The sequence below is a fragment of the Nerophis ophidion genome, linkage group LG24, assembly GCF_033978795.1.
Source record: "Nerophis ophidion isolate RoL-2023_Sa linkage group LG24, RoL_Noph_v1.0, whole genome shotgun sequence".
Classification (NCBI taxonomy): domain Eukaryota; kingdom Metazoa; phylum Chordata; class Actinopteri; order Syngnathiformes; family Syngnathidae; genus Nerophis; species Nerophis ophidion.
In genome coordinates, this window is record NC_084634.1 from 42,375,112 (window position 1) to 42,402,569 (window position 27,458).

General features: G+C 44.0%; 2 protein-coding genes across 2 annotated transcripts in view; both read left to right on the forward strand.

Annotated features, from left to right (window-relative positions):
• Positions 1-27,458, forward strand: part of LOC133542215 (protein Daple-like) — a 301,998-nt gene that overhangs the window by 73,532 nt on the left and 201,008 nt on the right. The gene's annotated exons all lie outside the window — the stretch shown is intronic.
• LOC133541986 (protein Daple-like) overlaps positions 18,121-27,458 on the forward strand; it is a 30,126-nt gene continuing 20,788 nt past the window's right edge. The window contains exons 1-3 of the mRNA XM_061885740.1: positions 18,121-19,848; positions 21,604-21,660; positions 24,820-24,933. Of these exons, the coding sequence (XP_061741724.1) occupies positions 19,407-19,848; positions 21,604-21,660; positions 24,820-24,933 (613 nt within the window). The 5' untranslated portion in view covers positions 18,121-19,406. The remainder of the gene's footprint in view (positions 19,849-21,603; positions 21,661-24,819; positions 24,934-27,458) is intronic.

Here is a 27,458-nt window from a genome sequence, read left to right on the forward strand (position 1 = left end):
CATAGGACTCTTCTGGAACACAGACACAGGTTCTATGAGTGTGCACAAGACATTCATGTAGACTATCATTGGACTCTTCTGAAACACAGACACAGGTTCTATGAGTGTGCACAAGACATCCATGTAGACTATCATTGGACTCTTCTGGAACACAGACACAGGTTCTATGAGTGTGCACAAGACATCCATGTAGACTATCATTGGACTCTTCTGGAACACAGACACAGGTTCTATGAGTGTGCACAAGACATCCATGTAGACTATCATAGGACTCTTCTGGAACACAGACACAGGTTCTATGAGTGTGCACAAGACATCCATGTAGACTATCATTGGACCCTTCTGGAACACAGACACAGGTTCTATGAGGGTGCACAAGACATCCATGTAGACTATCATTGGACTCTTCTGGAACACAGACACAGGTTCTATGAGTGTGCACAAGACATCCATGTAGACTATCATTGGACTCTTCTGGAACACAGACACAGGTTCTATGAGTGTGCACAAGACATCCATGTAGACTATCATTGGACCCTTCTGGAACACAGACACAGGTTCTATGAGGGTGCACAAGACATCCATGTAGACTATCATTGGACTCTTCTGGAACACAGACACAGGTTCTATGAGTGTGCACAAGACATCCATGTAGACTATCATTGGACTCTTCTGGAACACAGACACAGGTTCTATGAGTGTGCACAAGACATCCATGTAGACTATCATTGGACTCTTCTGGAACACAGACACAGGTTCTATGAGTGTGCACAAGACATCCATGTAGACTATCATTGGACTCTTCTGGAACACAGACACAGGTTCTATGAGTGTGCACAAGACATCCATGTAGACTATCATTGGACTCTTCTGGAACACAGACACAGGTTCTATGAGTGTGCACAAGACATCCATGCTGTTTGCACTGGAGAACTTACACAAAAACAAACAAACACAAAAATAATGGGCAAAGTCAGAAAATAATTCCTATTTTCGATGCATTTCACATTTGTTGAATTCACTTGAAATACAGTTTACAAACTAGTTCTGTTCCTGGACTGGAGTTTTAGTGTAAGTTAAATTAGTAATCCAATTTCTGCTGCTTATCCATCAAAATGTTGACAAAATAGTAGAATGAGAAATGACACTCTATATATATATATCAGGCAGCAGTCAGGCATGTAGTGATTGTGGTGGCCCTGCATATATATATATCAGGCAGTCAGGCATGTAGTGATTGTGGTGGCCCTGCATATATATATATATCAGGCAGCAGTCAGGCATGTAGTGATTGTGGTGGCCCTGCATATATATATATCAGGCAGTCAGGCATGTAGTGATTATCGTGGCCCTGCATATATATATATCAGGCAGTCAGGCATGTAGTGCTTGTGGTGGCCCTGCATATATATATATCAGGCAGCAGTCAGGAATGTAGTGATTGTGGTGGCCCTGCATATATATATATATATCAGGCAGCAGTCAGGCATGTAGTGATTGTGGTGGCCCTGCATATATATATATCAGGCAGTCAGGCATGTAGTGATTGTGGTGGCCCTGCATATATATATATATCAGGCAGCAGTCAGGCATGTAGTGATTGTGGTGGCCCTGCATATATATATATCAGGCAGTCAGGCATGTAGTGATTGTGGTGGCCCTGCATATATATATATCAGGCAGCAGTCAGGCATGTAGTGATTGTGGTGGCCCTGCATATATATATATATCAGGCAGTCAGGCATGTAGTGATTGTGGTGGCCCTGCATATATATATATCAGGCAGTCAGGCATGTAGTGATTGTGGTGGCCCTGCATATATATATATATCAGGCAGTCAGGCATGTAATGATTGTGGTGGCCCTGCATATATATATATATCAGGCAGCAGTCAGGCATGTAGTGATTGTGGTGGCCCCGCATATATATATATCAGGCAGTCAGGCATGTAGTGATTGTGGTGGCCCTGCATATATATATCAGGCAGTCAGGCATGTAGTGATTGTGGTGGCCCTGCATATATATATATCAGGCAGTCAGGCATGTAGTGATTGTGGTGGCCCTGCATATATATATATATCAGGCAGTCAGGCATGTAGTGATTGTGGTGGCCCTGCATATATATATATATATCAGGCAGTCAGGCATGTAGTGATTGTGGTGGCCCTGCATATATATATATATCAGGCAGTCAGGCATGTAGTGATTGTGGTGGCCCTGCATATATATATATCAGGCAGTCAGGCATGTAGTGATTGTGGTGGCCCTGCATATATATATATATCAGGCAGTCAGGCATGTAGTGATTGTTGTGGCCCTGCATATATATATATATCAGGCAGCAGTCAGGCATGTAGTGATTGTGGTGGCCCTGCATATATATATATCAGGCAGCAGTCAGGCATGTAGTGATTGTGGTGGCCTTGCATATATATATATATATCAGGCAGTCAGGCATGTAGTGATTGTGGTGGCCCTGCATATATATATATCAGGCAGCAGTCAGGCATGTAGTGATTGTGGTGGCCCTGCATATATATATATCAGGCAGCAGTCAGGCATGTAGTGATTATGGTGGCCCTGCATATATATATATCAGGCAGTCAGGCATGTAGTGATTGTGGTGGCCCTGCATATATATATATATCAGGCAGTCAGGCATGTAGTGATTGTGGTGGCCCTGCATATATATATATCAGGCAGTCAGGCATGTAGTGATTGTGGTGGCCCTGCATATATATATATATCAGGCAGCAGTCAGGCATGTAGTGATTGTGGTGGCCCTGCATATATATATATCAGGCAGTCAGGCATGTAGTGATTGTGGTGGCCCTGCATATATATATATATCAGGCAGCAGTCAGGCATGTAGTGATTGTGGTGGCCCTGCATATATATATATCAGGCAGTCAGGCATGTAGTGATTATGGTGGCCCTGCATATATATATATCAGGCAGTCAGGCATGTAGTGCTTGTGGTGGCCCTGCATATATATATATCAGGCAGCAGTCAGGCATGTAGTGATTGTGGTGGCCCTGCATATATATATATCAGGCAGTCAGGCATGTAGTGATTGTGGTGGCCCTGCATATATATATATATCAGGCAGCAGTCAGGCATGTAGTGATTGTGGTGGCCCTGCATATATATATATCAGGCAGTCAGGCATGTAGTGATTGTGGTGGCCCTGCATATATATATATCAGGCAGCAGTCAGGCATGTAGTGATTGTGGTGCCCCTGCATATATATATATATCAGGCAGTCAGGCATGTAGTGATTGTGGTGGCCCTGCATATATATATATCAGGCAGTCAGGCATGTAGTGATTGTGGTGGCCCTGCATATATATATATATCAGGCAGTCAGGCATGTAGTGATTGTGGTGGCCCTGCATATATATATATCAGGCAGTCAGGCATGTAGTGATTGTGGTGGCCCTGCATATATATATATCAGGCAGTCAGGCATGTAGTGATTGTGGTGGCCCTGCATATATATATCAGGCAGTCAGGCATGTAGTGATTGTGGTGGCCCTGCATATATATATATCAGGCAGTCAGGCATGTAGTGATTGTGGTGGCCCTGCATATATATATATATCAGGCAGTCAGGCATGTAGTGATTGTGGTGGCCCTGCATATATATATATATATCAGGCAGTCAGGCATGTAGTGATTGTGGTGGCCCTGCATATATATATATATCAGGCAGTCAGGCATGTAGTGATTGTGGTGGCCCTGCATATATATATATCAGGCAGTCAGGCATGTAGTGATTGTGGTGGCCCTGCATATATATATATCAGGCAGCAGTCAGGCATGTAGTGATTATGGTGGCCCTGCATATATATATATCAGGCAGTCAGGCATGTAGTGATTGTGGTGGCCCTGCATATATATATATATCAGGCAGCAGTCAGGCATGTAGTGAGTGTGGTGGCCCTGCATATATATATATCAGGCAGTCAGGCATGTAGTGATTGTGGTGGCCCTGCATATATATATCAGGCAGTCAGGCATGTAGTGATTGTGGTGGCCCTGCATATATATATATCAGGCAGCAGTCAGGCATGTAGTGATTATGGTGGCCCTGCATATATATATATCAGGCAGTCAGGAATGTAGTGATTGTGGTGGCCCTGCATATATATATATATATCAGGCAGCAGTCAGGCATGTAGTGATTGTGGTGGCCCTGCATATATATATATCAGGCAGTCAGGCATGTAGTGATTGTGGTGGCCCTGCATATATATATATCAGGCAGCAGTCAGGCATGTAGTGATTGTGGTGGCCCTGCATATATATATATCAGGCAGCAGTCAGGCATGTAGTGATTGTGGTGGCCCTGCATATATATATATATCAGGCAGTCAGGCATGTAATGATTGTGGTGGCCCTGCATATATACATATATCAGGCAGTCAGGCATGTAATGATTGTGGTGGCCCTGCATATATACATATATCAGGCAGCAGTCAGGCATGTAGTGATTGTGGTGGCCCTGCATATATATATATCAGGCAGTCAGGCATGTAATGATTGTGGTGGCCCTGCATATATATATATCAGGCAGTCAGGCATGTAGTGATTGTGGTGGCCCTGCATATATATATATCAGGCAGTCAGGCATGTAGTGATTGTGGTGGCCCTGCATATATATATCAGGCAGTCAGGCATGTAGTGATTGTGGTGGCCCTGCATATATATATATCAGGCAGTCAGGCATGTAGTGATTGTGGTGGCCCTGCATATATATATATATCAGGCAGTCAGGCATGTAGTGATTGTGGTGGCCCTGCATATATATATATATATCAGGCAGTCAGGCATGTAGTGATTGTGGTGGCCCTGCATATATATATATATCAGGCAGTCAGGCATGTAGTGATTGTGGTGGCCCTGCATATATATATATCAGGCAGTCAGGCATGTAGTGATTGTGGTGGCCCTGCATATATATATATCAGGCAGCAGTCAGGCATGTAGTGATTATGGTGGCCCTGCATATATATATATCAGGCAGTCAGGCATGTAGTGATTGTGGTGGCCCTGCATATATATATATATCAGGCAGCAGTCAGGCATGTAGTGAGTGTGGTGGCCCTGCATATATATATATCAGGCAGTCAGGCATGTAGTGATTGTGGTGGCCCTGCATATATATATCAGGCAGTCAGGCATGTAGTGATTGTGGTGGCCCTGCATATATATATATCAGGCAGCAGTCAGGCATGTAGTGATTATGGTGGCCCTGCATATATATATATCAGGCAGTCAGGAATGTAGTGATTGTGGTGGCCCTGCATATATATATATATATCAGGCAGCAGTCAGGCATGTAGTGATTGTGGTGGCCCTGCATATATATATATCAGGCAGTCAGGCATGTAGTGATTGTGGTGGCCCTGCATATATATATATCAGGCAGCAGTCAGGCATGTAGTGATTGTGGTGGCCCTGCATATATATATATCAGGCAGCAGTCAGGCATGTAGTGATTGTGGTGGCCCTGCATATATATATATATCAGGCAGTCAGGCATGTAATGATTGTGGTGGCCCTGCATATATACATATATCAGGCAGTCAGGCATGTAATGATTGTGGTGGCCCTGCATATATACATATATCAGGCAGCAGTCAGGCATGTAGTGATTGTGGTGGCCCTGCATATATATATATCAGGCAGTCAGGCATGTAATGATTGTGGTGGCCCTGCATATATATATATCAGGCAGTCAGGCATGTAGTGATTGTGGTGGCCCTGCATATATATATATCAGGCAGTCAGGCATGTAGTGATTGTGGTGGCCCTGCATATATATATCAGGCAGTCAGGCATGTAGTGATTGTGGTGGCCCTGCATATATATATATCAGGCAGTCAGGCATGTAGTGATTGTGGTGGCCCTGCATATATATATATATCAGGCAGTCAGGCATGTAGTGATTGTGGTGGCCCTGCATATATATATATATATCAGGCAGTCAGGCATGTAGTGATTGTGGTGGCCCTGCATATATATATATATCAGGCAGTCAGGCATGTAGTGATTGTGGTGGCCCTGCATATATATATATCAGGCAGTCAGGCATGTAGTGATTGTGGTGGCCCTGCATATATATATATCAGGCAGCAGTCAGGCATGTAGTGATTATGGTGGCCCTGCATATATATATATCAGGCAGTCAGGCATGTAGTGATTGTGGTGGCCCTGCATATATATATATATCAGGCAGCAGTCAGGCATGTAGTGAGTGTGGTGGCCCTGCATATATATATATCAGGCAGTCAGGCATGTAGTGATTGTGGTGGCCCTGCATATATATATCAGGCAGTCAGGCATGTAGTGATTGTGGTGGCCCTGCATATATATATATCAGGCAGCAGTCAGGCATGTAGTGATTATGGTGGCCCTGCATATATATATATCAGGCAGTCAGGAATGTAGTGATTGTGGTGGCCCTGCATATATATATATATATCAGGCAGCAGTCAGGCATGTAGTGATTGTGGTGGCCCTGCATATATATATATCAGGCAGTCAGGCATGTAGTGATTGTGGTGGCCCTGCATATATATATATCAGGCAGCAGTCAGGCATGTAGTGATTGTGGTGGCCCTGCATATATATATATCAGGCAGCAGTCAGGCATGTAGTGATTGTGGTGGCCCTGCATATATATATATATCAGGCAGTCAGGCATGTAATGATTGTGGTGGCCCTGCATATATACATATATCAGGCAGTCAGGCATGTAATGATTGTGGTGGCCCTGCATATATACATATATCAGGCAGCAGTCAGGCATGTAGTGATTGTGGTGGCCCTGCATATATATATATCAGGCAGTCAGGCATGTAATGATTGTGGTGGCCCTGCATATATATATATATCAGGCAGCAGTCAGGCATGTAGTGATTGTGGTGGCCCCGCATATATATATATCAGGCAGTCAGGCATGTAGTGATTGTGGTGGCCCTGCATATATATATATCAGGCAGTCAGGCATGTAGTGATTGTGGTGGCCCTGCATATATATATATCAGGCAGTCAGGCATGTAGTGATTGTGGTGGCCCTGCATATATATATATCAGGCAGTCAGGCATGTAATGATTGTGGTGGCCCTGCATATATATATATCAGGCAGTCAGGCATGTAATGATTGTGGTGGCCCTGCATATATATATATATCAGGCAGCAGTCAGGCATGTAGTGATTGTGGTGGCCCTGCATATATATATATCAGGCAGTCAGGCATGTAGTGATTGTGGTGGCCCTGCATATATATATATCAGGCAGTCAGGCATGTAATGATTGTGGTGGCCCTGCATATATATATATCAGGCAGTCAGGCATGTAATGATTGTGGTGGCCCTGCATATATATATATATATATATATATCAGGCAGTCAGGCATGTAATGATTGTGGTGGCCCTGCATATATATATATATATCAGGCAGTCAGGCATGTAATGATTGTGGTGGCCCTGCAGGCTGTCACAGAGCCAATCCCAGCAGTCTGAGCAGTCTGACAAACTCCAGCAGCGCATGAACCAAGTCCAGGGTTTGCTGAGCGCTGGGCAGCAGGAAGTAAGCAGCTGGATGGCACGCTACGACTCGCTGATGGAGCAGCACCAGGGTCTGGACCTCACCATGACCAAAGTAGAGAACCGCTGTGAGGTAAGCAGAGTGCGGCTTCAAGTGTCAGCAAGGGAGTCTTCACTCCTCTATTCGTGTGTTCACTCAGCTCTTAGGTCGTCTGAAGGGCAACCTGGAGGAAGAGAACCACCACCTCCTGAGTCAGATCAACCTGCTGAGTCAGCAGAACCACGCCCTGCTGGAGAGGAGCATGGAGAGCAAAGAGCTCTACCACCAGGAACAGAAGCTCTACATGTGAGTAGTCCTGCTGCATCCCTCTCACACTGGAACTGCTCTAACGAACCTCTCTTCTTCTTCTCCTTCTTCTTTTTCTCCTTCTTCTCCTTGTCCTTCTTCTTCTTCTTCTTCTTCTCCTTCTTCTTCTCCTTCTTCTTCTTCTTCTTCTTCTCCTTCTTCTTCTTCTACTTCTCCTTGTCCTTCTTCTTCTTCTTCTCCTTGTCCTTCTTCTTCTTCGTCTTCTTCTTCTTCTTCTTCTTCTTCTTCTCCTTCTTCTTCTTCTACTTCTCCTTGTCCTTCTTCTTCTTCTTCTCCTTGTCCTTCTTCTTCGTCTTCTTCTTCTTCTTCTTCTTCTTCTTCTTCTTCTCCTTCTTCTTCTCCTTCTTCTTCTTCTTCTTCTTCTCCTTCTTCTTCTTCTACTTCTCCTTGTCCTTCTTCTTCTTCTTCTCCTTGTCCTTCTTCTTCTTCGTCTTCTTCTTCTTCTTCTTCTTCTTCTTCTCCTTCTTCTTCTTCTACTTCTCCTTGTCCTTCTTCTTCTTCTTCTCCTTGTCCTTCTTCTTCGTCTTCTTCTTCTTCTTCTTCTTCTTCTTCTTCTTCTTCTTCTCCTTCTCCTTCTTCTTCTTCTTCTTCTTCTTCTTCTTCTTCTTCTTCTTAGCGACAAGCTGAACGCTCTCCGTCGCCAGAAAGAGAAATTGGAAGAGAAGATCATGGACCAGTACAAGTTCTATGAACCCACACCAAAAAAGTAGGTTTTTTTATTTTCAACAAACTAAAGACTATGGAAGATGGCTCTGAACTCCCTGGGCTACATTTGTTTATTGCTGCTCTTTTTGTTGTAAAGCACCACACTTTTTCTGCAGGCAGGTCAGCAACTCCCCAAGTGGAGGTCATCTACCTCATCTTCACATATATCTATATTTATTTATTTATGTACAGTACATCTTCACCCACTTTTCTATATATATTTATTTACCTTTGTACAGTACATCTTCACACATGTATTTATGTATGTATATATATATATATATATATATATATATATGTATATATATATATATATGTATGTGTGTATATATATATATGTATAAAAATATGTACGTATATATATATATATATATATATATATATATGTACGTGTTTCAGTACATCTTCAAACATGTATATATATATATATATATATATATATATATATATATATATATATATATATATATATATATATATATATATATACTGTACATCTTCACATAAGTCTCTATATATTTGTTTATTTATGTGTCACTATCTCCTATCACCTGTGTGTCACTGAAGTGGCATAAAACACAGAAAGTGATTGTTCCTATAACCCCTTTGTTTCAAACGTTTGTTCCACTTGGGGCGCAGGCATCTTGTCTGACTCACACCATATTCACAGCCTTCCTTGTCACCTATTCTTCCTTTTCCCGCTTTCCATCCACTAATTCAAACTGATCCAGCAGCGCAAATGAAAATTGTTTTATTTACAATAATCAAGGAACAGAATACTCGGGAAACAAAATCAAAGGTAGCTTATATAAAGCTGAGGTCTACAGACAGCTGAGGTCTACAGACAGGTGAGGTCAAAGACGGTATGCTGGTGCCTGACTGCCAATCACCCGCCCAGCGCGCTCCTGCCCCTTATAGGCCTGCCTGGGAACTTTTCCCCACCTGCAAAGGTGCACGCTGACATACACACACACCAATCACTCAGCAATAATCCAATACACATAACTTCAAGTATGGCCCTCTATTTGGCTCCTCCACTCACTATCTCATATCACCTGTGTGTCATTATGCCACATCACCTTGGGCATATCACTACTGAAGCATGAGTTTTCCTTGCCCTTATGTGGGCCTACCGAGGATGTCTGCTTTGTGCAGCCCTTTGAGACTCTAGGGATTTAGGGCTATATAAGTAAACATTGATTGATTGATGTACAGTGTGTGGGACCATGTGTGTTGACTTTTAGGTTTTTTCTGCACCATGACTAGGGAAGGTTGTTCAGGTTGGGTCATATTAGTAAATACTGTTCTGATTTGACTTTGATGCACAATTCATAGTCATTGACCAGAGTTACTCGCGGCATGGCATAGTGGGTAGAGCGGCCGTGCCAGAAACCTGTGGGTTGCAGGTTCGCTTCCCACCTATTAACATCCAAATCGCTGCCGTTATGTCCTTGGGCAGGACACTTCACCCTTGCCCCCGGTGCCGCTCACACTGGTGAATGAATGATGAATGAATGATTGGTGGTGGTCATATGAATACTATTGTTGTGTCAAGTCATATGAATACTATTGTTGTGTCAAGTCATATGAATACTATTGTTGTGTCAAGTCATATGAATACTATTGTTGTGTCAAGTCATATGAATACTATTGTTGTGTCAAGTCATATGAATACTATTGTTGTGTCAAGTCATATGAATACTATTGTTGTGTCAAGTCATATGAATACTATTGTTGTGTCAAGTCATATGAATACTATTGTTGTGTCAAGTCATATGAATACTATTGTTGTGTCAAGTCATATGTTTATTTTGTCAGGAGGAGTCAGTGGTCCGGAGCCAAAGCTTTGGCTAAATTCATCAAACCAAGAAAGGAGAACAGCAGAGAACGAGGCAGCGAGCGAGACAGGGAAGGGACCAAAGACCGAGACCGAGAACGGGCCAAGAGCGCCCCCGATATCCCCCTCCCTGCACCCCCGCTCTTACTCCCGCCAGAAACCCCGCCCCTCCCTCCCCAGAGGACAGGAAGTGACTCCCAAGACAATGGCCACACCCACAGCAGTCCTCGCCTGGGCCCCCAGAGTCCACCGTTGACCCCCAGCAGCCGAGGTACACACTCTTTGTTGTCTGGTGAAACAACTGCTCTTTCATGTTCACTATACCCTTTTTTCCAGCAGGTCATAGTAGGACTTAGAACATGGTCTACAGAACATGTTGACCTTAGCATCGTCATAGTAGGACTTAGAACATGGTCTACAGAACATGTTGACCTTAGCATCGTCATAGTAGGATTTAGAACATGGTCTACAGAACATGTTGACCTTAGCATCGTCATAGTAGGACTTAGAACATGGTCTACAGAACATGTTGACCTTAGCAGCGTCATAGTAGGACTTAGAACATGGTCTACAGGAATTAGTACATGTTGACCTTAGCATCGTCATAGTAGGACTTAGAACATGGTCTACAGAACATGTTGACCTTAGCATCGTCATAGTAGGATTTAGAACATGGTCTACAGAACATGTTGACCTTAGCATCGTCATAGTAGGATTTAGAACATGGTCTACAGAACATGTTGACCTTAGCATCGTCATAGTAGGATTTAGAACATGGTCTACAGAACATGTTAACCTTAGCATCGTCATAGTAGGATTTAGAACATGGTCTACAGAACATGTTGACCTTAGCATCGTCATAGTAGGACTTAGAACATGGTCTACAGAACATGTTGACCTTAGCATCGTCATAGTAGGACTTAGAACATGGTCTACAGAACATGTTGACCTTAGCATCGTCATAGTAGGACTTAGAACATGGTCTACAGAACATGTTGACCTTAGCATCGTCATAGTAGGACTTAGAACATGGTCTACAGAACATGTTGACCTTAGCATCGTCATAGTAGGACTTAGAACATGGTCTACAGAACATGTTGACCTTAGCATCGTCATAGTAGGACTTAGAACATGGTCTACAGAACATGTTGACCTTAGCATCGTCATAGTAGGATTTAGAACATGGTCTACAGAACATGTTGACCTTAGCATCGTCATAGTAGGACTTAGAACATGGTCTACAGAACATGTTGACCTTAGCATCGTCATAGTAGGACTTAGAACATGGTCTACAGAACATGTTGACCTTAGCATCGTCATAGTAGGATTTAGAACATGGTCTACAGAACATGTTGACCTTAGCATCGTCATAGTAGGATTTAGAACATGGTCTACAGAACATGTTGACCTTAGCATCGTCATAGTAGGACTTAGAACATGGTCTACAGAACATGTTGACCTTAGCATCGTCATAGTAGGACTTAGAACATGGTCTACAGAACATGTTGACCTTAGCATCGTCATAGTAGGACTTAGAACATGGTCTACAGAACATGTTGACCTTAGCATCGTCATAGTAGGACTTAGAACATGGTCTACAGAACATGTTGACCTTAGCATCGTCATAGTAGGATTTAGAACATGGTCTACAGAACATGTTGACCTTAGCATCGTCATAGTAGGACTTAGAACATGGTCTACAGAACATGTTGACCTTAGCATCGTCATAGTAGGACTTAGAACATGGTCTACAGAACATGTTGACCTTAGCATCGTCATAGTAGGATTTAGAACATGGTCTACAGAACATGTTGACCTTAGCATCGTCATAGTAGGATTTAGAATATGGTCTACAGAACATGTTGACCTTAGCATCGTCATAGTAGGACTTAGAACATGGTCTACAGAACATGTTGACCTTAGCATCGTCATAGTAGGACTTAGAACATGGTCTACAGAACATGTTGACCTTAGCATCGTCATAGTAGGATTTAGAACATGGTCTACAGAACATGTTGACCTTAGCATCGTCATAGTAGGATTTAGAACATGGTCTACAGAACATGTTAACCTTAGCATCGTCATAGTAGGACTTAGAACATGGTCTACAGAACATGTTGACCTTAGCATCGTCATAGTAGGACTTAGAACATGGTCTACAGAACATGTTGACCTTAGCATCGTCATTGTAGGACTTAGAACATGGTCTACAGGAATTAGAACATGGTGTAGAGAAGATATGATTGTCAACATGTTGCACAGATGATGATTTACACGCCAACTTAAATGAGTGACCCAAGTCCTCCTGCAGGTCTCCACCCCGTCTGCCATCTTCTACTTTTTAGCACACACTCAATGACACACCCACAATGTACAGGGAGATGAAAAAAACACATTTACAATATTAACTATAAAACACATTAGGTGTGTGTGTGTGTCTGTCTATATATATATACTGTGTGTGTATATATATATATATATATATATATATATATATATATATATATATACATATATATACATATATATATACTATATATATATATATATATATATATACTGTATATATATTTACATTATATATACAGTACATATACAGTATATATATACTGTATATATATTTACATTATATATACAGTATATATACAGTATATATATATATATATACACACACACACATATATGCATACATATATTGTGTATATGTACATACATACACACATATTGTATAGATGTGTGTACAAACACTGTGTATATACATATATACACACATATATAGTACCGGTCAGAAGTTTGGACACACCTTCTCATTCAATGCGTGTTCTTTATTTTCATGACTATTTACATTGTAGTTACTGCTTTGCACACTCTTGGCATTCTCTCAATGAGCTTCAAGAGGTCATCACCTGAAACGGTTTTCACTTTTTTGCCACTTGTGCCAGCTTTTTTGAAAACATGTTGCAGGCATCACATTCCAAAAGAGCTAATATTTGCAAAAAAGAAGAAAGTTTGTCAGTGTGAAGATGAAATATCTTGTCTTTGCAGTCTATTCAATTGAATATAAGTTGAAAAGGATTTGTTGTATTCTCTTTTTATTTAGCATTTACACAAGCTGACGTGTAAATGTAAACTCCTCTCTGAGTTGCCACCTTACCGTGGTAGAGTAGTTTGCGTGTCCCAATGATCCTAGGAGCTATATTGTCCGGGGGCTTTAAGCCCCCTGGTAGGCTCTCCCAAGGCAAACTGGTCCTAGGTAAGGGACCAGACTAAGAGCAGCTCCAAGACCTCTATGAAAAGTAAAAACAAAGGACCCAGATTTCCTTTGCCCAGACGCGGGTCACCGGGGCCCCCCTCTGGAGCCAGGCCCAGAAGTGGGGCATGATGGCGAGCGCCTGGTGGCCGCGCCTGTCCCCATGGGGCCCGGCCGGGCACAGCCCGAAGAGGCAACGTGGGTCATCCCTCCAATGGGCTCACCACCCATAGGAGGGGCCATAGAGGTCGCGTGCATTGTGAGCTGGGCAGCAGCCGGAGGCAGGGTACTTGGCGGTCCGATCCTCGGCTACATAAGCTAGCTCTTGGGACGTGAAACGTCACCTCACTGGGGGGGAAGGAGCCTGAGCTAGTGCGCGAAGTAGAGAAATTCCAGCTGGATGTAGTCAGACTTACTTCGACGCACAGCAAGGGCTCTGGAACCAGTTCTCTTGAAAGGGGCTGGACTCTCTTTCACTGTAGCGTTGCCGGCAGGGAGAGGCGACGGGCTGGGGTGGCAGTTCTTGTTGCCCCCCGCTCAAAGCCTGCACGTTGGAGTTCAACCCAGTGGACGAGAGGGTAGCCTCCCTCCACCTTCGGGTGGGGGGGGACTGGTCCTGACTGTAGTTTGTGCTTACGCACCAAACAAACAGTTCAGAGTACCCACCCTTTTTGGGAACACTCGAGGGAGTACTGGAAAGTGCTCCCCCTAGTGATTCCCTTGTCCTACTGGGGGACTTCAACGCTCATGTTGGCAACGACTGTGAAACCTGGAGAGGCGTGATTGGGAAGAATGGCCGCCCGGATCTAAACCCGAGTGGTGTTTTGTTATTGGACTTTTGTGCTCGTCACAGATTGTCCATAACAAACACCATGTTCAAACAGAAGGGTGTCCATATGTGCACTTGGCACCAGGACACCCTAGGCCGCAGTTCCATGATCGACTTTGTAGTTGTGTCATCGGATTTGCGGCCTCATGTTTTGGACACTCGGGTAAAGAGAGGGGTGGAGCTTTCAACCGATCACCACCTGGTGGTGAGTTGGTTGCGATGGTGGGGGAAGGATACCGGACCGACTTGGCAGGCCCAAGCACATTGTGAGGGTCTGCTGGGAACGTCTGGCAGAGTCTCCTGTCAGAGAAAGTTTCAATTCCCACCTCCGGAAGAACTTTGAACATGTCACGAGGGGGGTGCTGGACATTGAGTCCGAGTGGACCATGTTCTGCACCTCTATTGTCGAGGCGGCTGATTGGAGCTGTGGCCGCAAGGTAGTTGGTGCCTGTCGTGGCGGTAATCCTAGAACCCGTTAGTGGACACCAGCAGTGAGGGATGCCGTCAAGCTGAAGAAAGAGTCTTATCGGGTTATTTTGGCTCATAGGACTCCAGAGGCAGTGGACAGGTACCGACAGGCCAGTGTGCAGCTTCAGCGGTCACAGAGGCAAAAACTCAGAAATGGGAAGAGTTTGGGGAAGCCATGGAAAATGACTTCCGGACGGCTTCGAAGCGATTCTGGACCACCGTCCGCCGCTTCAGGAAGGGGAAGCAGTGCACTGTCAACACCGTTTATGGTGCGGATGGTGTTCTGCTGACCTCGACTGCGGATGTTGTGGATCGGTGGAAGGAATACTTCGAAGACCTCCTCAATCCCACCAACACTTCTTCCAATGAGGAAACAGTGCCTGGGGAATCTGTGGTGGACTCTCCTATTTCTGGGGCTGAGGTTGCTGAGGTAGTTAAAAAGCTCCTCGGTGGCAAGGCACCGGGGGTAGATGAGAACCGCCCGGAGTTCCTTAAGGCTCTGGATGCTGTGGGGCTGTCTTGGTTGACAAGACTCTGCAGCATCGCGTGGACATCGGGGGCGGTACCTCTGGATTGGCAGACCGGGGTGGTGGTTCCTCTCTTTAAGAAGGGGGACCGGAGGGTGTGTTCCAACTATCGTGGGATCACACTCCTCAGCCTTCCCAGTAAGGTTTATTCGGGTGTACTGGAGAGGAGGCTACGCCGGATAGTCGAACCTCGGATTCAGGAGGAACAGTGTGGTTTTCGTCCTGGTCGTGGAACTGTGGACCAGCTCTATCCTCTCGGCAGGGTTCTTGAGGGTGCATGGGAGTTTGCCCAACCAGTCTACATGTGCTTTGTGGACTTGGAGAAGGCATTCGACCGTGTCCCTCGGGAAGTCCTGTGGGGAGTGCTCAGAGAGTATGGGGTATCGGACTGTCTGATTGTGGCGGTCCACTCCCTGTATGATCAGTGCCAGAGCTTGGTCCGCATTGCCGGCACTAAGTCGAACACATTTCCAGTGAGGGTTGGACTCCGCCAAGGTTGCCCTTTGTCACCGATTCTGTTCATAACTTTTATGGACAGAATTTCTAGCCGCAGTCAAGGCGTTCAGGGGACCAGGTTTGGTGGCCGCGGGATTAGGTCTCTGCTTTTTGCAGATGTGGTCCTGATGGCTTCATCTGGCCGGGATCTTCAGCTCTCACTGGATCGGTTCGCAGCCGAGTGTGAAGCGACCGGAATGAGAATCAGCACCTCCAAATATGAGACCAGGGTACTCGCCCGGAAAAGGGTGGAGTGCCATCTCCGGGTTGGGGAGGAGACCCTGCCCCAAGTGGAGGAGTTCAAGTACCTAGGAGTCTTGTTCACGAGTGAGGGAAGAGTGGATCGTGAGATCGACAGGCGGATCGGTGCGGCGTCTTCAGTATTGCGGACGTTGTATCGATCTGTTGTGGTGAAGAAGGAGCTGAGCCGGAAGGCAAAGCTGTAAATTTACCAGTCGATCTACGTTCCCATCCTCACCTATGGTCATGAGCTTTGGGTCATGACCGAAAGGATAAGATCACGGGTACAAGCGGCCCAAATGTGTTTCCTCCGCCTTGTGGCGGGTCTCTCCCTTAGAGATAGGGTGAGAAGCTCTGCCATCCGGGAGGTACTCAAAGTAAAGCCGCTGCTCCTTCACATGGAGAGGAGCCAGATGAGGTGGTTCGGGCATCTGGTCAGGATGCCACACGAACGCCTCCCCAGGGAGGTGTTGAGGGCACGTCCAACCGGTAGGAGGCCACGGGGAAGACCCAGGACACGTTGGGAAGACTATGTCTCCCGGCTGGCCTGGGAACGCCTCGGGATCCCCCGGGAAGAGCTAGACGAGGTGGCTGGGGAGAGGGAAGTCTGGGCTTCCCTGCTTAGGCTGCTGCCCCCGCAACCTGACTTTGGATAAGCAGAAGAAGATGGATGGATGGATGGACAAGGTGACGTGTTGTGTAAGGAAGGGGTGGAGCATATATTGCTAGGTGTAAATGTGGTTGATCTGAAGTTGTGTGAAGTGAGCATGCACACTATGACAAGTGTGCATGCTCACTATGACAAGAAGTGTGCATGCTCACTATGACAAGTGTGCATGCTCACTATGACAACAAGTGTGCATGCTCACTATGACAAGAAGTGTGCATGCTCACTATGACAAGAAGTGTGCATGCTCACTATGACAAGAAGTGTGCATGCTCACTATGACAAGAAGTGTGCATGCTCACTATGACAAGTGTGATTGCTCACTATGACAAGAAGTGTGCATGCTCACTATGACAAGAAGTGTGCATGCTCACTATGACAAGTGTGCATGCTCACTATGACAAGTGTGCATGCTCACTATGACAAGTGTGCATGCTCACTATGACAAGTGTGCATGCTCACTATGACAAGTGTGCATGCTCACTATGACAAGTGTGCATGCTCACTATGACAAGTGTGCATGCTCACTATGACAAGAAGTGTGCATGCTCACTATGACAAGAAGTGTGCATGCTCACTATGACAAGTGTGCATGCTCACTATGACAAGAAGTGTGCATGCTCACTATGACAAGTGTGCATGCTCACTATGACAAGAAGTGTGCATGCTCACTATGACAAGAAGTGTGCATGCTCACTATGACAAGAAGTGTGCATGCTCACTATGACAAGTGTGCATGCTCACTATGACAAGAAGTGTGCATGCTCACTATGACAAGAAGTGTGCATGCTCACTATGACAAGTGTGCATGCTCACTATGACAAGTGTGCATGCTCACTATGACAAGTGTGCATGCTCACTTCAACATTTCTATTTCCTGGCATGTCATCCAGCTTCTGACCTTCTGGAACATGGACACTGACTTCTTCTTTTCATCAACTTACTTCTGTTCTTTCTGTCTGTCTCTTCCTGGTTCCTCCTCCTTTCAGTTTTCCCCACCCACAGAAGTTTCACTTTCACTTTCCTCCCTGGTGAAAGTGGACACAAGGTCCCTCCCTCCTCCCGCCCCGCCCTCTCTCTCAGCAGACGACTGAGATTCTGGTCCTCCACTGACATCACAGATGACATCATCGCTAGCCACTCCACTTCCGCCCACGGAGGCTTCTAGGGCCCTCTTCTTCCTCCTCATCATCATTATCATCATCATCATCATCATCACTTCTCACACACATATACACTATATACACACATACAGTATGAACAATAAATACACACATATACACTATATACATACACACCTTCACATAAATATACACACATACACTATGAACAATATATACACACATTTACACTATATACATACACACATACAGTATGAACAATATATACACAATATGCATACACACACGTACACACATTTCACAATATACACACATTAACACTTACACAATACACACACACATGTATACACAATATAAATACACACACATGTACATGATACACACAGATATATACTTGCACAATACACACATGCACGCATGTACACACATATATGCATTGTACACACACACAATACACACATGTTCACACATATACACAATATAAATACACTCACATACACACATACACAATATAAAGTTCAAGTAGCAATGATTGTCACACACACACACATACTAGATGAAGCGTAATTATTCTCTGCACTTGACCCGTCGCCCTTGATCACCCCCTGGGAGGTGAGGGGAGCAGTGAGCATCTGTGGTGCCGCGCCCGGGAATCATATGTGGTGATTGAACCCCCAATTGCAAGCCTTGATGCTGAGTGCCAAGCAGGGAGGTCATGGCTCCCATTTTTAGAGTCTTTGGTATGACTCAGCCGGGATTTGAACTCACGACCTACACATGTACACAATACACACATACACAATATACATGTACACAATACATATTCACACACACGTACACAATATACATGTACACAATACACATATACACACACAATATACATGTACACAACACACACATATACACATACACGTACACATGTACACAATATACATGTACACAATACACACATACACAATATACATGTACACAATACACATTTACACACACGCACACATGTACACAATATACATGTACACAATACACATATACACACACAATATACATGTACACAACACACACATATACACATACACGTACACATGTACACAATATACATGTACACAATACACACACACACAATATACATGTACACAATACACATTTACACACACGTACACATGTACACAATACACATGTACACAATACACATATACACACACAATATACATGTACACAACACACACATATACACATACACGTACACATGTACACAATATACATGTACACAATACACATTTACACACACGTACTAATGTACACAATACACATGTACACAATACACATATACACACACAATATACATGTACACAACACACACATATACACATACACGTACACATGTACACAATATACATGTACACAATACACACACACACAATATACATGTACACAATACACATTTACACACACGTACACATGTACACAATATACATGTACACAATACACACACACAATATACATGTACACAATACACATTTACACACACGTACACATGTACACAATATACATGTACACAAAACACATACACACACAATATACATGTACACAATACACATTTACACACACGTACACATGTACACAATATACATGTACACAAAACACATACACACACAATATACATGTACACAACACACACATATACACATACACGTACACTATGCACACACAAGTTTTTTCCTGGATCCAACAAGTCAAGTACACAAAAGAGATGTGTTTTGCAGTTATGGGCTACCAGTATTACTAGTAAGTGTGTACTGTGTGTGTACTGAATGTGTGTGTGTGTGTTTACTGCGTGTACTGTATGTGTGTGTGTGTGTGTGTGTGTGTTGTTGCAACACACACACACACACACAAGCAGCTTGCTTGCAGCGTGTGCTCCTGCCAGTTGTTTGCTATGCAAAAGTGTATTTGTCTGAGTGAGTATTTGCTGTGTCAGCACTTTGACGGAGCAGGATTGTGACGGCACTTCACACTCTTGTTGATTGTGTTGTTGTTGCTGCTGCAGTGTGTGTCAGCTGCAAGAAGAAGACAAGTGATGTGTCAGTGTTGTGTTAGAAGTCAACACACACACACACACACACACATTGACTACATGTGACTCCGTACTGTCAGCACAGTGGAAGAAGTTTTAATTATCATTTAGGATAAGTGTGTGTTCAAGAAACTCTAATAAAAAAAAAAGTTTACTTGTTTTTTTTTCCAATGTTAAAAAACCCCACATTTTTTAGGTGTGGCCGATGTTACCTTGTTGTGGTAATTAATGCACACCCACCTGTTCCCAATCAGCCTGTTCACCTGTGGGATGTTCCAAATAAGTTTTTCATGAGCATGCCTCAACTTTCTCACTCTTTTTTGCCACTCGTGCCAGCTTTTTTGCAACATGTGGTAGCCATCAAATTCCAAACGAGCTAATATTTGCCACAAACAAGAAAGTTTGTCAGTGTGAAGATGAAATATCTTGTCTTTGCAGTCTATTCAGTTTTTTAAATGACAACTTCACTACTTTTGTAGAAGAAAGTTCTATATTTGAAGGTTTAGGTTTATCAGATAAATATAGAATGCATCTAAAGTTGGAGGAATGTTTATCATAAAATGTTTTAATTGTGTTTTAGTAGTGCATGTGTTTGTTTTCTATTAGACATCTTTCTATAGATACAAATGTTGACAGTAAAAGTTAATTGGCACAATATTTGGTGCACAGCAACCTTTAAGAACGAGACCCTGGACGTTTCCTTCCAGTGACAGAGAATGTCCAATCAGCTCCATATTCCCTTCGAAGATGCATTCAAGTCCATTTGGATCTTTGAAAATGTTTCAATTTGTAGCCCACTTATACATCTTTTTTACCTGGCTTATCCTGCACATAAAGTATACACCATGTCCACCATGTCCACCATGTCCACCTCTGCACATAAAGTATACACCATGTCCACCTCTGCACATAAAGTATACACCATGTCCACCTCTGCACATAAAGTATACACCATGTCCACCTCTGCACATAAAGTATACACCATGTCCACCTCTGCACATAAAGTATACACCATGTCCACCTCTGCACATAAAGTATACACCATGTCCACCATGTCCACCTCTGCACATAAAGTATACATCATGTCCACCATGTCCACCTCTGCACATAAAGTATACACCATGTCCACCTCTGCACATAAAGTATACACCATGTCCACCATGTCCACCTCTGCACATAAAGTATACACCATGTCCACCATGTCCACCTCTGCACATAAAGTATACACCATGTCCACCATGTCCACCTCTGCACATAAAGTATACATCATGTCCACCATGTCCACCTCTGCTCGTTATCTTCAAGGCTGACATTTATTGGGCCTCAGCTAAAGTAAGAATTGTAAACGCTGTGCTTGAACTAATGCTCCATGTATGCTTGCTAATGTGACTTACTTCCCGTCAGCGTTGCACCTGCATGTCTGGATCCCCACTAATCTTCTGGTGTATCACTTGGTTGCTGTGCAGGTGTGACAGAGCGAGGACGAGGCCTGTATCGCAGTGGTGAGGATCCACATGGACCAGGTGAATATTCAACTTCAAGTAGCAATAATAGTCACACACACACACACACACACACACACACACACACTAGGTGTGGTAAAATGTGTCCTCTGCACTTGAGCCGTCACCCTTGATCACCCCCTGGGAGGTGAGGGGAGCAGTGAGCAGCCGCGGGGGCCGCGCCCAGGAATCATTTTTGGTGATTGAACCCCCAATTCCAAGCCTTGATGCTGAGTGCCAAGCAGGGAGGTCATGGCTCCCATTTTTAGAGTCTTTGGTATGACTTGGCCGGGGTTTGAACTCACGACCTACCTATCGCAGGGCGGAGACTCTAACCACGTGTCCACTGAGCAGGTATATTGATATTATTGTCATTCAAATGGAAGCATGGGGAAAATGTTTCTTGCTTTTTGATGAGAGGCTGAAAAGTTATTTGCTTGTAATAATGCAAAATACTCCATTTATGAGCTCAATTCATTGGAAAGTAGGGAAGGGATTCCCTTTGCCCCATTCCAGGGGGTTTAAGTCTGCTGAAAATGATGGAAAGTGCCACTCAAAGTCCCACTGAAAGCCACTACTACCCACCACGCAGTCTGATAGTTTATATATCAATGATGAAATATTAACATTGCAACACATGCCAATACTGCCGCTTTAGTTTACTAAATTGTCATTTTAAATTTCCTGCAGAGTTTCTTTTTGAAAACGTCGTAAAATGATGACGCGCGTGCGTGACGTCTCACGTTGTAGCGGACATATTATCCCAGCACCACACACGGCTAAGAGTCGTCTCTTTTCATCGCATAATTACACAGTATTTGGGGCATCTGTGTTGCTGAATCTTTTGCAATTTGTTCAATTAATAATGGAGACGTCAAAGAAGAATGCTGTTGGTGGAAAGCGGTGGATTGCAGCTGCCTTTAGCACCGAAACACAGCCGGTGTTTCTTTGTTTGTTGTGAAGCTTTAACACAGAGCGGTCAAGCAAACATGTTTCTCTACATCAACCAGCATGTTTTTGGATGGGAAAATTGTGTTATTAAGTTGGCTCTTCCCGGAGACTTCAGTGGATTATGCGACCTCCTCCTGTAGCTGTCTAAAAGGCAGCTGTGATCTTTGCTCCTCGGCTTCTCTCATGAGACACTGGCGTTTACCGCTGCCATCCGACTTTCAGGTATGACTTTAGAATCTCACTAAAATTAACACAATAAGCAGATAAGGGATTTTCCAGAATTATCCCAGTAAATGTGTCTAATTACATCTGAAACACTCACACTGCCGCCGCCCGGAGCCATTGCGTTTCTATTTTTTTTTTTAGTGCTTCACTCTCACTTTCCTCATCCACAAATTTTTCATCCTCGCTCAATTTAATGGGGAAATTGTCGGTTTCTCGGTCCGAATCGCCCTCGCTGCTGGTGGCCATGATTGTAAACAATGTTCAGATGTGAGGAGCTCCACAACCCGTGACGTCACGCGCACATGGTCTGCTACTTCCGGTACAGGCAAGGCTTTTTTATTAGCCACCAAAAGTTGCCAACTTTATCGTGGATGTTCTCTACTAAATCCTTTCAGCAAAAATATGGCAATATGGCGAAATGATGAAGTATGACACATAGAATGGAGCTGCTATCCCCGTTTAAATAAGAACATCTCATTTCAGTAGGCCTTCAACATAGCGAGCGGCGCAGTGGTCAAAGTTTGAACTTTCACAAAACACATGTTAAGATATCCAACGCTCTATTGGCGGCTCAAGTGGTTAATGCACCACTCAAATTTGTCATGTTTCATGTGTCGAGTAAACCGTAACCAATGGGGTCATGTGAATCTTCCTCAACTCAACACACATAACTTAAATCAGACCCGCCAGATTACTTCAATTCAATTTAATCCCTGCTTGGCCTCCCTAAAACACCACAATTTCAACACGTCTTTTCAAGAAAGATTGTTTGAAAAAGTAGCACAAGTGTGTCGTACAAACAAACACCAAATATATTCTAGTATTGTTTACCATTTACCCTGTTAAGCTTCTCCATCTGGTAACAATAGGAACTAGGAAGTCTTTCTTTATATTGCACATCTATACATGTGTGTATATATATTATATACATACTGTATATGTATATATTATATGTATTTGTATATATTAAACAGGAAGTAAGTGGGTCAGAAAGGGAATGAAACAAAGATGGAAAAATAAACGTGAAGATCCGAGTCATGGATCGCAACATATATGTATGTATGTAAATATGTAGATGTGTTTGTATGTGTATATATGTATATATATATGTATATATATATATATATATATATATACTGTATATACAGAGGGGCCAAAAAGTATTTAGTCAGCCAGCGATTGTGCAAGTTCTCCCACTTCAAATGATGACAGAGGTCTGTCATTTTCATCATAGGTACACTTCAACTGTGAGAGACAGAATGGGAAAAAAAAATCCAGGAATTCACATTGTAGGAATTTTAAAGAATTTATTTGTAAATGATGGTGAAAAATAAGTATTTGGTCAAGCATTCAAAGCTCTCACTGATGGAAGGAGGTTTTGGCTCCAAATCTCAGGATACATGGCCCCATTCATTCTTTCCTTAACACGGATCAATCGTCCTGTCCCCTTAGCAGAAAAACAGCCCCAAAGCATGATGTTTCCACCCCCATGCTTCACAGTAGGTATGGTGTTCCTGGGATGCAACTCAGTATTCTTCTTCCTCCAAACACGACAAGTTGAGTTTATACCAAAAAGGATACATGGATGATACAGCAGAGGATTGGGAGAATGTCATGTGGTCAGATGAAACCAAAATAGAACTTTTTGGTATAAACTCAACTGGTGGTGTTTGGAGGAAGAAGAATACTGAGTTGCATCCCAAGAACACCATACCTACTGTGAAGTATGGGTATCTGTCTCTCACAGTTGAAGTGTACCTATGATGAAAATGACAGACCTCTGTCATCATTTGAAGTGGGAGAACTTGCACAATCGCTGGCTGACTAAATACTTTTTTGGCCCCACTGTATAACCGGCCCTCAGACGCATTTTTTTCTCTAACTTTGTCCCCCCGAGTCACAATAACTGCCCAGGCCTGACATATGGGGACTTACTTGCTAGCCGCATGCTAACTTGCAGTTTCTTCCAGTGTGATGTTGCTTAGGCTGTGTTAAATGTTGCAGGTGTGTTGTTGGAGCCAGACAGTGACATTGTGTTTGGTCACATGGGAGGTCGCCCGGGGTCAGCTGACCTCAGTCATCACACCTCCAGCTCCAACTCACCTGTCAAATGCAAAGGTAGCAACGCATTCCCACAGTCAGGTCTTAAAAGGTTGCACTGGGCATCTTCCTATTGTGAAAAAGTCCAGTTCACGATGCCTTCAGGAGATATTCAAGCACATCTGACCAGAAGGTTGATGATGATTGTGTCTTGCTTTTTATTTGGCCTGTGTGGTTAATTACAGACATGTGGAATTTGTGGTTAGGGTTGGGATGCTTATGCCTCATCTAGATATATTCATGTGGTTAGGATGCTTATGCCTCATCTAGATATATTCATGTGGTTAGGATGCTTATGCCTCATCTAGATATATTCATGTGGTTAGGATGCTTATGCCTCATCTAGATATATTCATGTGGTTAGGATGCTTATGCCTCATCTAGATATATTCATGTGGTTAGGGTTAGGATGCTTATGCCTCATCTAGATATATTCATGTGTTTGTCACTTACTCTGTCTTAGGAAAATAACTTTACAACAGTTACTTTGTTAGCGTTAGTCTGGGTGTGGCCTACATCTGATATGGAAGGATGGGGTTGGAAGCACTGTGGAGCTTTTAGTCTGGCAGAAGATGTCTGCTCTGTGTCGGTGGAGGACAAACACATGACAGTTGCTGTGCAAAGATGTGTGGCCAGGTGTGGCCAGGTGTTGCCAGGTGATGCCAGGTGTGTGGCCAGGTGATGCCAGGTGTGTGGCCAGGTGTTGCCAGGTGTGGCCAGGTGATGCCAGGTGATGCCAGGTGATGCCAGGTGTGTGGCCAGGTGTGGCCAGGTGTGTGGCCAGGTGATGCCAGGTGATGCCAGGTAATACCAGGTGTGGCCAGGTGATGCCAGGTGATACCAGGTGATACCAGGTGATGCCATGTGTGGCCAGGTGATGCCAGGTGTGGCCAGGTGATACCAGGTGATGCCAGGTAATACCAGGTGTGGCCAGGTGATGCCAGGTGATACCAGGTGATACCAGGTGATGCCATGTGTGGCCAGGTGATGCCAGGTGTGGCCAGGTGATACCAGGTGTGGCCAGGTGATGCCAGGTGTGGCCAGGTGTGGCAAGGTGTGGCCAGGTGATGCCAGGTGTTTGGCCAGGTGTGAGGACACAAGGAGCTTATAATTAGCAGACTTGGAAACACTGGACGGACTCAGACTTGTATTAAATAGTAAATGCTATACAATATTAGCTCATCCGACATGTATTAATTAGTAACTTTTGTGGAGATGTTGTGAGTTAGCAGCTTGCTTGGAGATGTTGTGAGTTAGCTGCTTGCTTGGAGATGTTGTGAGTTAGCAGCTTGCTTGGAGATGTTGTGAGTTAGCAGCTTGCTTGGAGATGTTGTGAGTTAGCAGCTTGCTTGGAGATGTTGTGAGTTAGCTGCTTGCTTGTAGATGTTGTGAGTTAGCAGCTTGCTTGTAGATGTTGTGAGTTAGCAGCTTGCTTGGAGATGTTGTGAGTTAGCAGCTTGCTTGTAGATGTTGTGAGTTAGCAGCTTGCTTGGAGATGTTGTGAGTTAGCAGCTTGCTTGTAGATGTTGTGAGTTAGCAGCTTGCTTGTAGATGTTGTGAGTTAGCAGCTTGCTTGTAGATGTTGTGAGTTAGCAGCTTGCTTGGAGATGTTGTGAGTTAGCAGCTTGCTTGGAGATGTTGTGAGTTAGCAGCTTGCTTGGAGATGTTGTGAGTTAGCTGCTTGCTTGGAGATGTTGTGAGTTAGCTGCTTGCTTGTAGATGTTGTGAGTTAGCTGCTTGCTTGGAGATGTTGTGAGTTAGCAGCTTGCTTGGAGATGTTGTGAGTTAGCAGCTTGCTTGGAGATGTTGTGAGTTAGCAGCTTGCTTGTAGATGTTGTGAGTTAGCAGCTTGCTTGGAGATGTTGTGAGTTAGCAGCTTGCTTGTAGATGTTGTGAGTTAGCAGCTTGCTTGGAGATGTTGTGAGTTAGCTGCTTGCTTGGAGATGTTGTGAGTTAGCAGCTTGCTTGGAGATGTTGTGAGTTAGCTGCTTGCTTGGAGATGTTGTGAGTTAGCAGCTTGCTTGGAGATGTTGTGAGTTAGCAGCTTGCTTGGAGATGTTGTGAGTTAGCAGCTTGCTTGGAGATGTTGTGAGTTAGCAGCTTGCTTGGAGATGTTGTGAGTTAGCAGCTTGCTTGGAGATGTTGTGAGTTAGCTGCTTGCTTGGAGATGTTGTGAGTTAGCTGCTTGCTTGGAGATGTTGTGAGTTAGCAGCTTGCTTGGAGATGTTGTGAGTTAGCTGCTTGCTTGGAGATGTTGTGAGTTAGCTGCTTGCTTGTAGATGTTGTGAGTTAGCTGCTTGCTTGGAGATGTTGTGAGTTAGCAGCTTGCTTGGAGATGTTGTGAGTTAGCAGCTTGCTTGGAGATGTTGTGAGTTAGCAGCTTGCTTGTAGATGTTGTGAGTTAGCAGCTTGCTTGGAGATGTTGTGAGTTAGCAGCTTGCTTGTAGATGTTGTGAGTTAGCAGCTTGCTTGGAGATGTTGTGAGTTAGCTGCTTGCTTGGAGATGTTGTGAGTTAGCAGCTTGCTTGGAGATGTTGTGAGTT